Source organism: Dendrobates tinctorius, unplaced genomic scaffold (assembly GCF_039654945.1).
Source record: "Dendrobates tinctorius isolate UK_male_01 unplaced genomic scaffold, ASM3965494v1 ptg000060l, whole genome shotgun sequence".
Lineage (NCBI taxonomy): Eukaryota > Metazoa > Chordata > Amphibia > Anura > Dendrobatidae > Dendrobates > Dendrobates tinctorius.
The window spans coordinates 21921603-21934138 of record NW_027361728.1 but is presented as its reverse complement, the minus strand read 5'-3'; the positions used below and the strand labels follow the sequence as shown (position 1 = coordinate 21934138).

The window sequence follows — 12536 nt, the reverse complement described above, 5'->3', positions numbered from 1 at the left end:
GTGTTGACCATACATAACAAGATCACCTCCAATGTACGTATATGTTTTCCATGTATTTATTTTCTAACAAGTCTGATTTTTGTAACCTCCCATCATTATCCTACGTAATAATCTAGTCACCACTTTTGTACCATTATCAGTTGACCTAAACAACCTACAATTTTGTTTGCTTTTGCAGCTGCTGCCTGACATTGAGTGCTGCTGCTCATCTTACTTGTAACCGGAGCAGCCAAACCCATCTCCTGTTCTGTAATCCCCAGTATATTTCCATTTATTGCATATGCAGTAATACGATTACTCCGGCCTAGGTGCATTACTCTACACTTACCAACATGAAATTTTATCCTGCCATGTTTCCCTCGATTATGTTTCTTTGTAAATTTTTTCTTTTGCCCTAGCATTGTACAGCTGGCCACGCTCATTAGATGTATATAGTCTGTACCTGTCAATTTGGTGGGTCTGGCCAACCATCTAATGTGTACAGGGAGCCTGCCAAGTTTTCCTTGATGAAGATAAAGATACAAGGATTCGGGATCCCCAACTGCCCGCTCCTTTTGATACCGATGCGTACTCCAAACAAGCATGAGCATAGAGGGTGAGGGTGGCCTCATGTTTGATGTCATCCTAAATATTCTGTTAGTTCCTACCAATACTAAGTGAACATGGAAGTATACAGTTAAAACTTGTTAGTGCTTGTAATTGGGGCCATGTCAGCAGCTCAGCACAACACTCTTAGGTACAGTTAGCGGAAACTCACCTTTATTGTTTTCTCCTGTTCCTTTAGCATGTCCTCTACACGCTGAGCTCTTTCCTCCATACTCAGAGCCGAGTCTGTGACAAGCTTCAATTTTTCAGACAAACCTTCATTGTATTCTTTAGCCTGACTTAATCTAAAAATATAATTCCAATTATGCAATCAATTCTCAGCCCCATTCATTCCATATTATAACTGAGAGGTAAGGGCCGTCACCTCTGAAACCCCAACATGAAATGAGAAGTAGGAACTACCTGCCTGTTAGTGCTTAGGCTCATTTTTTTTCTTACAAAGTCCCAGATAACCCCTTTAATGAAAAGTAATTATGATCAATATCTATATATAATTGCCTTAAATTGTTTGTCATCCACTTCCGTCTGGATGTCCCCGAATCCCACAATCCACTGCGCTGCACCAGAAGTATGCCGACCGCCATTTTGGTACACCCAAGTGATGCCGCCCGGATCCAGGACGCAACTGCGATCCCAATCGCCCCTAGGATCCCAGCTGCTGCTCGGATCCAGGCCACCGCTGCGATCCCAACCGCCTCTGGGATCCCAGCTGCCGCTCGGATCCAGGCTGCCGCTGTGATGCAGACCGGTGCTGGGATCCCGGCCGCTGCTTGGATACCAACCACCGCTGGGATCCCAGCCGCCACTGGGGTCCAGGCCGCTGCTGCGATCATGAGGCTGAGGGGTGTAACGAAGGGGTAGAACAAGAGGTGTGTAAGAAAGAGGGCATAATGAGAGGGTATAATGAGAGGGTGTAATGAGAGGGGAGTAATGAGAGGGATGCCGCCGCCAGACCCCCGCCAGGACCCACTGCCTGACTACACGCGCAGGATCCCGCCGCTGCCTAACAACCCACCTCCATGCAGTCACAGCCGGCAGGAAAGACCGCGGCTTGAGGCCTGTGCTGGAGATTAGGTCTCCAGCACAGACCGCAAAATGTCTTTCCTGCCGGTTGTGACTGCATGGAAGTGGGTGGGCCGCCGCCCCCAGTGCCACAAAGCTACCCCCATCATGAGGTTATTGCCCTCCCGATGCGATAGCATCGGGCACACATCTAGTTATATTATATTTATTAAAACTACACGTTAAATATTCTTACACGCTGGGCATTTCTGCAACATAATTAGTGTATACAGTACCTTTCATCCTTTTTCCGAACTTCTTTTTTCAGGTTGTTAACTTGAACCCTCATAACCTCTAATTCAGTCGCTGTCCTATCAACCGTCCCTTTAAGTGTGTCCAGCTATATATAAAGATACATGTCATAAATACAACATGGTACATAACAGTTACCCCAGTAAGGCCGGGATCACACTTGCGATTTAAACGGCCGAGTCTCGCATGGTAATACACGGCGCTGCCGCCGGGACTCAGGAGCGGGGCGTGCGGCCGCATAGCAATACATAGAGCTGCACGCCCCGCTCCTGAGTCCCGGCGGCAGCGCCGTGTATTACCATGCGAGACTCGGCCGTTTAAATCGCAAGTGTGATCCCGGCCTAATAAACATATTACAATATATGTCAATGTTCTTAATGGACCTTGCTTTTAATATGCTACATTTTGGAGCTTATGCTTTTGCCCACCCTTCTTCCAAGTTGTTCCTTTGAATAACACCATATATTTTACCATTCTATATGTTGCAAAACTTGGAAAAAAAAAATCAAAGTGCAGTAAAATTGCGACCTTACAACTCGACTCTCCAAGTATAATTTGGGTGAGACCAAACATGTAAAGTTTTTTTTTTTTCTACTTAATTAATGAAAAAAAATGGACTTTTGTGACACCAGTTAATTTCTGATTTTTCCATGACAGCCCATCAGCCCCCCCATAACTGCATCGTAAGTAGAGCAATGGAAGTAGTGCATGTGAGCACTGGTATTCACTCAGTTTACTGTAAATACCTGTCAGTGATTGACAGCAACATTGAAATGGCTAAACAGCAGCAATCAGCGCTTGCTCCGGTCATAAATGTTACAGCAAAATGCCTGCTGAGTGTCACAGCTGGCATCACACTGTATGGTGTGCTCTTACCTCCTGAGCTCACTCCATACACCGGCATCCAACATATCAAGCAACTGATATGATGCCAAAGGGTTAAATAAGTATTTTGGCAATTTAAATTTAAAATATTACTATCCATACATGACTTATTTTCCCAATATCCTCCTGCAGCCCCAATTTCGATCCATGAAGTCAGTCATGAGGCTACGCAGACAAAAACATGAGCTTATGGTCGGATCGGAAGTCAGTGGATCGTGAATATACAAAAAAGAATACAGCAGCCACTGTAAGTGCTAAGATGTATGCACACATTGAATATACGGAATGTGCATTACTAATATATGGAATATACTTTTAAATAAAGGTATTTAGAGAACATGTTGGTCAATTAATGTGAGCCCGCCATCCACAACAACACATATCATTCTTCACTGGGATACTAAACCTAATCTGTATGGTGGCTCAGTGGTTAGCACTGTTGCTTTGCAGCGCTGCATCCTGAGTTCAAATCCCCACCAAGGACAACATCTGTAAGGAGTTTGTATGTTCTCCCCGTGTTTGCGTGGGTTTCCTCTGGGTACTCTGGTATCTTCCCACATTCCAAAGTCATATTGATAGGGAGTTTAGATTGTGAGCCCCATCGGGGACAGTGATGATAATGTCTGTAAAGAGCTGTGGAATTAATGGTGCTATATTAGTGAGTGAAATAAATAGATAAATAAAATGTATCAAACATTTTCTAGGTATATTCTATACAGTCCAGATTCCATATACTCAATGATTGGCATACATATGAGCACTTTCAGGCTGCTGTATTCTTTTGTTTGTATATTATGCAGCCATAGCAGCTTGCACCTGTTCACACTCGCTTTACTCTGTTCACATGACATGAATCACTTCTGCTCAGCCAAAATGTGACGTCATTTCACCGTTAGAACCTCCATAGTCCTGGCAGTGTACAGACACATCATGCGACTTCGCCCTATAAAATCACAACTTAGAAGAAAGGAAATGACACAGCGTGAGGCTGCATAATTACTACACTCCTCCTGCTTTATTCAAGACTGAAATAGAAGTCAAACATGGTGGGCTAAAGATAAGGAATCAACTCTTGAAGAATAAAGCCCCCGTTACACATAGCGATATCGCTAGCAATATCGCTGTAACATCACCGATTTTGTGATGTAGCAGCAATATTGCTAGCGATATCGCTATGTGTGATACTTACCTCCAACTGGCTCCCCGCTGTCTGTCGCTGATCGCGCGAGAACGTCCTGGACCATTCCTCGTCGTCAGCTTCCTGCTGGGCTTCCTGTGGCGCCGAGAAGCGACGCGTGGACGTGGGCGGGAGGACGTAAGGATCGCCTCGTCTGACAGGTAAGTAGCGACCCCTGACCCCTGCAATGTCGCTGGTGAGATCTGCCTGTGTGGCAGCTCACTAGCGACCACTTAGCGATGCACCAGCGATCCATGTCGTTGTCGGGATCGCTGGTGCATCGCTAAGTGTAACGGTACCCTAACAGGAGGCAATTGCGTCTTATTTGTTTACCTTTTTAAATGGCTATTACTAATGGCATTATGTTGCTATTAAAAAAAAAGGTTTGGTTGCAGCTCCATTCAATGTAGTGGCTATTACCGAGTAAATGCAAGAGAACAGGAGCTGATCTGCAGCACCCGGCAGCTGCCACTACACATTAAATGGGGCTGTGCAGTGCAGATTTGTTACAAATGTGTACAAATGGGCTGCTCTCAAAGCTAAGGCTGTGTGCACACGCTGCGGATTTTGCTGCGGTTCCGCAGCGGTTTTGGCCGCTGCGGACCCGCAGCAGTTTCTGATGCGGTGTACAGTACCATGATTCCCTATGGGAATCAAAAACCGCAGTGCAGACGGTGCGGAATTTTCCGGGCGGATTATCTGCGGTTTTCAATCCGCAGAAAGAATTGACATGTCAATTCTTTCTGCGGATTCCCCTGCGGTTTGCCATCTCCTCCATTGAGGAGATGAAAAACCGCAGGGCAAAACCGCAGAGCAATCCGCAGGTAAAACTGCAGGTATTTTGACCTGCGGTTTCACCTGCGGATTTTACAAAATCCGCGCGGATGAATCCGCACCTAATCCGCAGCGTGTGCACACAGCCTTAAAACATCAGAATAATGGGGGTATCAGGAGCTGGTCCCCCACTGATTTGATATTGATGACCTATTCAACATCATATGTTAATGTTTAGCATTTCTTTAGTATTAGCATCTGATTAAACAGTCTATAATCTACAAACTATGTGGCAGAATATTAAAACTTTAGAAACCTTAATGATTTTGACAAGTACCCCGACACCGCTTCAGAAAATCATTTATGCGGGTATCATATTATCGTCCTGCCAGATTCGTTTGCTTAATTCCTGATTGCTTTTTTCAACCACATGATCTGCAGACATTTCAGAGTTTAGGCTAGGTTCACATTAGCGTTTGAGTCCGCTGTGCATCATAAGCATGCGCAAACACATGCAAAAACGCATGCAAAACACATGTTTACGCAGCGTTTTTTATGGACTTCATCTTACGCATGACGGAAAAGAAACACTGTGTGTGCATGCGTTTGTATGCGTTTGCGATGTTTATGCGCATGCGGTCGATATGACACCAGACAAAAGTGGGCATGTCTCATGGGATTTCTATTCAGATTTTGAAGAATGCATGCGTACACGTCCTTGCGTTTCAATGCGTTCCCATAGACAGTAATGCGTTTTTTGACGCACTCATCCGCATGCGCATGTCTGCGCATATTTTACGGATTTTTGACGCCTCAAAAAATGCAACATGTTGCGTTCACCGCGCCCCGTCGCACACCGCGAAATGACACATGCGTACGGAAAAGCAAGCGAAAGCATGCAAACGCATGTCCCTGCATACACCATGTTCAATATATGTACGTATGACGCATGCGGATCAAACGCTGCGCGCGCAGACGCAAATGTGTAACCAGCCTTATGCATATCAGAGGGTTTCACCAATTTGCCATCTTTCCTAGCAGAACCAGGGCCATGAGTTTACATGTTACTAACTCATCACTCATGTGCTTGATAATGAAGAACATTTCTTTTCCACCATACCTCATCTTGTAGCTGACTTTGACTATTCTCCTGCTCCTGGTAGTCCTGCCTCAGTTTGGCAGCCTTTCTTTCAGCACTTGAAATCTTCTTTTCATATTCCTTATTATTCTCTATTTCGCTGTTCAAAAACTGGATTTTCTCTTTTATAATATTTTCTCTTTCTCGCAATTCTCGTTTCACCTGGGCCAGTTGCTAGGATAAAAATAACAGAATATCTCGCATATCACATCAATTGTTGTGTTGTTCACAATCCTTAGTAAAAAAAGAAAGAAGTTTAAGGCTGGACACTTGTCATCTAATATTCACCTAATTACGATTGTGGCCAAACTATTAATAAATAAGATTACGGTCACGATTCCGCCTATCGGTGTGTGAATAACTGTTCTGCAGTCAAATATAGGGCAGGGGCATGCTGAGCTGTCAGTATGGTGATGGACAGTTCAGCTGTCCAATCGGGAGCTGGGGCGTGCTGAGATGTCAGTGTCTTGAGTGACCGTTTAGCCGTGCAAACAGGGCCAGGATGTTCTGGGGCTTCCTTCATGAGTCTCCTCTTCGGAGTAATTACCTGGCTATTTAGACAGCTCTCTGCCTTAAATTTCTGCCAATTGTAGCTTTGCTCAAGTGGTGTGTGTTAGCTCTGTGCTCCTAGTCTTGTATTCTGATCTTTGCTTCTCGATCTTGGATTTGCCTTAGACCATTTCGTTTGCCTAGCCCTTTTGTCATGATCCGCTAGCTTCTTGCAATTCTGACCTCGGACTGTTTCCGGACTAAACCTTTGTCACACTGCTCTGTCTATGATGTACCTCCTGGGTTTTGACCTCAGACCTCTTGGCTACCCAGACTCACGGCTTGACTGTGAATAGTGACTAGTGTCACAATAACATTCTAGATAAGCACATTTAAAGAGAGAGTACTTGGGATTTTATACAGCAAACTAATGGCATGTATGTAAAGGTGCGGTGATGCTGAGTAAATCCTTACCTTGCTTGTAGAAATCTATTTTGCTGTTTTAGACAAATCCATAATTGAAATTGTATGGTAACGAGTTGCAAGTGGAGTGGAGTGGGCCCTGCACTTACAGCTCTCCTGCTTTACTCCCTATAACTCACCCGCTGGTTCAGTCACTGCTCTGGGAAAGCAGAGTGGCAGCTGTAATCGCGCCTGACAGCTGGTCCTAATGCAAAGCCAGTGTCAATCAGGTCCGGGGGCGCAGTTACAGCCGCCACTCTGTATACTCAGCGGTGACTGAAACCAGAAAAAATGCAGGGGGGATAAAGTTCATTTTCTATCCACAGCGTTGGGCTACGTCCAAGCGGTAGGCAGGTTAGTAACGCATATCTGCAGGCTAATAGCATTTTTTTCTGGTGACGGATTCCTTTTAAACAAGAAGACTAACCACTTATTAGTTGTAGAATATACTTTTTCTCAACAGTGATTTTTATTGATTTTCAAAACCTTAAGTCACACATACAAAACTACGTTTACAATTTTCTAACAGGACTTAGCAAAACGGGGCCTGGTCAACAGTCATACAATAAAGTTGGTGTGATGTACGGCAAACATCTGGAATACATTGTAACTGGCATAGATCTAATTTTCTGGCTTGCAGAAATCCTAAAGATGTGTCTTTTGAAGAAAACTCGAGCACCTTACTCCAATAAGCTATACTGCAAGAGTGGCATATAAAACATCAGACTAAATAAAGTCTCCCCATAGAGTTCATATATGAATGTGGAAGCTGCTCTATAAAATGAAATCATGTCAGCACTTCATCTAGTCATTTTGTCTTACTTAACAGGGAACTGGACTTTCAAGCAACTATTCAAAATACGCTTTCTTTATTTGAGGCATAACATTATTTCTGGCCACAATATTACTTACATCATGCATGCATCATACATCATATTACTTACATCTTGCATATTCCCCAGTTTTCCCCTCTGCAGACTCTTAACTTTCGATTGAGCTTGTGAAAGAAGAGACTACCTGCCATGATGCCTCCCATGCACAGCGCAAAAGACAGAGATGGATACCTGCATTCATTCCTTACTTAGTACACAGACAGAAGCAGAATAATGGGACTTATTATAGTACTAAACAAGCTAGCTGTGAATCCAGCTCTGGAGGTGAGGTAAAGGACTTGTTAGAAAGCTCAGCATGAGCTTTCTTGTCTATCCCTGCTTTTTTTCCCACTCTGCTCCTCACTCTTCGGCCGGGATAACACATGCGAGAAACATGGCCAAATCTCGCATGTTAATACCCGGCACTTGGGAGCAGAGCGTGCGGCCACATAGCAATACATGCAGCTGAACACTCCGCTCCTGAGTGTCGGCGGCAGTGCCGGGTATTAACATGCAAGACTCGACCTTGTTTCTCGCATATGTGATCCCGGCCTCCTTCTCTCCTTCCCTATTCATAGAGTATAATATGTGGTATAGCCTGACAGCTCACTGTGCTTTGTCTTGGGAAAGACAAGAGTAGGGTTATTTTACCAAACTAGAAAGTTAGTTCCGGAAGCAGATGGGAGAAGAAGTGGCTCATAAATGGAGGAAAAAATGTGTCTAATAAGATATATTACAAAGTTTATTATACTCTTGATTTATGCAAATTTTGCTTAAAGTACAGTTCCTATTTATGTAGATACAGTATACTCAGGAGTGACCTTGCATCCTTCATCAATTCAAATTAAAATCAACTGTTTGTTTGCCTACCTTATATTGGCTTATATTCCAAAATACCTGGCACATAATTATGTGATCAGCTGAATTAGAATAAAAGTTACTACAGGAGTGAAATGACTCGCTTACCAGTGCACACTGGTCAATTTCTCTGTCTCTCTTCTGCATCTGATAAATGGTGTTTTCCCACTGTTGAATCAGCTGTTGTCGCTCGGAGTGGGCCTTGCGGAAATCCTCAGCTGCTTTGTCCAGTTCAATCTGTAAGACACATCTATCTGTGCAGCATCTCACATTTACCGTAATATTACTTGTATAACCATATTAAGACATAAAGCAATACATATTTACAGACAAAAAAAAAGGAATTTCTAATGTTATAAGAATTGTTCATATATCTGGTTCACGTCTATGTTTTTAAATTCCGTCTTTGTGATTTTAATTCTACTCATACAACAGAAAGATAGAATATACAGTATATGGTCTCCCTACTAATAATGGGGTGGGATATTGGGAGATTCTTGTGTAAATACAAACCTGTGTGGTGATCGTCTCTGTCAGCTCATTGTCCAAAAGTTTGCGTTTGTGGTTGGACTCCACGGTCAGTCTTTCAACCTGCAGTGACAAATCCTATGGCAAGAAATAAGAGTTACATTATAGATACATACAGAATATATACATGGGGTTCCAATGAAAGTGAATAGTGCTGTTCTGCAATTCCCTAATTCCCAGCACAGCCAGTTATGAGGAGCCGCAGCCCTAAACCGGAATGGGAGGGCCGACTGTCCGGTGTCCCACCAGTCGCTTAGTGATGGCACAGTGACTATATAAAATGACTTACTTTAATTTTTCCTTCATCCTTCTGCGCATACTTCTGAATGGCAACAGTATCTTCATCTTTACGAGCAGATTCTTCAAGCCAGGCCTCCAGAGCTTGCTGGTCCCAATTAAATTGACACTTCAAGTTTTCTAGTTTTTGCGAAGCCTTGAATATGTTATTCTAAATGAAATAAAAGATGCAAAGAATAGATGGGTGTCTCTTAACAATACTGAACTGTGATTCTTTACTGTCAAGGTTAATCTAGATTTAATTAATAGCTTTTCAACCCCTTCGGAACAGGACAATTTAAATTTTTTTCATTTAAAAAAAAAATAAAGTGTCACCAATTTTGGAGACTTGTAACATTTTTATTTTTCTGTTGATTGAGTAACAGTTTGAAGGGAATCTGTCACCTATTTTTTCGTATATAAGATGCAGCCACCTCCATCAGGGGCTTATCTACAGCATTCTGTAATGCTATAGATAAGCCCCCGTTGTAACCTGAAAGAGAAGAAAAACGAGTTATATTATACTCACCCAGGGGCGGTCTGGTCTTGGTCCAATGAGTGTCGCGGTCCGGCGCCTCCCATCTTCTAGAGATGATGTTCTCTTCTTTGCTTCCCGTCGCGGGTCCGGAGCAGGCGTACTGCTCTGCCCTGTTGAGGGCAGAGCAGAATACTGCAGTGCGCAGGCGCCGGGAAAGGTCAGAGAAGTCCAGCACCTGCGCATTGCAGTACTTTACTCTGCCCTCAACAGGGCAGAGCAGTACGCCTGCGCCGGAGCCGCAACGGGAAGCAAAGAAGAGGATGTCACCTCTAGAAGATGAGAGGTGCCGGAAAGGACCGCGACATCCATCGGACCCGGACCGCCCCTGGGTGAGTATAATATAACTCGTTTTTCTTCTATTTCAGGTTACATCGGGGGCTTATCTACAGCATTACAGATTGCTGTAGATAAGCCCCTGATGGCGGTGGCCGTATCTTATATATGAAAACATAGGTGACAGATTCCCTTTAAAGGCTTATTTTTGTGTGCCGATCTGATATTTTTATTGACACTATTTTGGGGTACACTCAACATATTGGTCATTGTTATTGCTTTTTTTGGGGTACTGCAATGACTGATAAAAATGCATATGTTTTAAATTACATTCTGTATTGACAGAGACTGGACTTTCATAGACTAGGTGATACCAATTACAGTAGATACAAAAAGTTTACACACCCCTGTTGAAGTGCCAGGTTTTGTCATGTGAAAATATCACACCAAGAAGAATCATTTTAGAACCTTTTTCCAGCTTTAATGTCACCTATAATCTGTACAATTCAATTGAAAAACAAACTGAAATCTTTTTGGGTGGAAAAAGAAAAATAAAGAACTAGAGTGAAGTGGTTGCATAAAGGTGCACACCACTAAACTAATACTTTGTTGAAGTACCCTTTGAATTTATAACAGCATTCAGTCTTTTTTGTTAGGAGTTTATCGCATTAGAATTGGCCATCTTTGTCCACTCCAGCAGTGCTCCAAATTCGTCAGACTAAAAGTTAATTTCCTGTGTAAAGCACCCTCTTCAGGTCAGCCACAGATTTTCAATTGGATTCAGGTCTGGGCTTTGATGGGCCATTAAAAACTCTGATCTTCTGTCAAAGCCATTCTTTTGTGGAATTGCAGATAGGCTTAGGGTGGTTGTGGTGCTGAAATATGATATTATTCTTTTTAGAAGAGCCTGAAGGTTTTGATGCAAAATTGGCTGTTTGGAACTTTTCATAATTCCCTTCACCTTGGCTAAAGCTCCATTTCCAAATTACAAAAACCAGCCCAAAAGCTTCATGCTGCCTCCACCATTCTTCATTGTGAGTATGTTGTTCTTTGGGTAATGCCCAGTGTTGGCTTTCAGCCAAACATACCTTTTGAAAATATGCCCATATTTAACCTTGGTCTCACTAGATCATAATGCACTTTTTTATATGCTTTAGGCAGGCTCGATGTAGATTTTGGCAAAACATAGCCAAGCATGGAGTTTTTCTTTGTAAGAAAACGCTTTAATCTTGCTATTCTACCCCACAGGACAGACTTATGAAGAAAAGCGAACATTGTTGTCACATGCAGTATACAGAAATTCTTAATATTTGCCAACTGCCAAAATAATGAGAGAGAACTTTTTAAGGCATTTTTATTACTTACTGCAACATCTAAATTTACTTACATTTTATTAGTATTTGGTACCATTACCCTTCACCTGAATGACTTGGGTCAAACATTTGGGATATCCTTCCACAAGCTTCTCACAATAGTTAGTCGGAATTTGGGCCTATTCCTCCTGACTAAACTGGTGTAACTGATCTAGATTTGTAGGTCGCCTTGCTCGCACCTGCCTTTTCAGCTTTCCCCATAAATTTTCAATAGGATTGAGATCAGGGCTTTGCGATGGCGACTCCAAAACATTGACTTTGTTATCTTTAAGCCACTTTGTTACCATTTCGGCAATATGTTTCTGGTCATTGTCTATTTGGAAGACCCATTTCTGCCCAAGCTTTGACTTCCTGGCTGATGTCTTGAGATGTCGCTTTAGTATTGCCACAATCTTCTTTTCTCATGATGCCATCTATTTTGTGAAGTGCACCAGCAAAACAACATGATGCTGCCACCCCTTTTGGAGTAATGGCTTCTTCCTTTCAGCCCATGCTGATACAGTACTCATTTCACTGTGGATATTGACACAATCTTACCAGCTTCCACCATAATCTTCACAAGTTCTTTTGCTTTTGTCCTTGGGTTGATATGCACATGTCCGACGAAGGCACGTTCACCTCTGGGACACAGAACCTGTCTCCTTCCTGAGCGGTATGATGGCTGGACATTCCCATCTTTTATGCACTTGCTTATAATTGTTTGTACAGATGAACGAGGCACCTTCAGGTATCTTGAAATTGTACCTAAGGATGATCCAGACTTGTGCAAGTCCACCATTCTCTTCCTGATATCTTGGCTGATTTCTTACTTTCCCAAGTTGCTACACAAATAAATAATCTTTATTTTTATATAGCGCCAACATATTCCGCAGCGCTTTACAGTTATGCGCACATCATCGCTGTCCCCGATGGGGCTCACAACCTATATTTCCTATCAGTATGTCTTTGGAGTGTGGGAGAAAACTGGAGTACC

The 12536-nt window shown here is 43.0% G+C and overlaps 1 protein-coding gene across 1 annotated transcript in view; it reads right to left on the bottom strand.

The window, feature by feature from the left end:
- The window catches only part of CCDC39 (coiled-coil domain 39 molecular ruler complex subunit), a 147373-nt gene that overhangs the window by 118389 nt on the left and 16448 nt on the right, over positions 1–12536 (bottom strand). The window contains exons 4-9 of the mRNA XM_073578772.1: positions 9393–9551; positions 9089–9181; positions 8684–8812; positions 5877–6068; positions 1905–2008; positions 758–890 (exon numbers count right to left, since the gene is read on the bottom strand). Coding sequence (XP_073434873.1) covers positions 758–890; positions 1905–2008; positions 5877–6068; positions 8684–8812; positions 9089–9181; positions 9393–9551 — 810 coding nt within the window. The remainder of the gene's footprint in view (positions 1–757; positions 891–1904; positions 2009–5876; positions 6069–8683; positions 8813–9088; positions 9182–9392; positions 9552–12536) is intronic.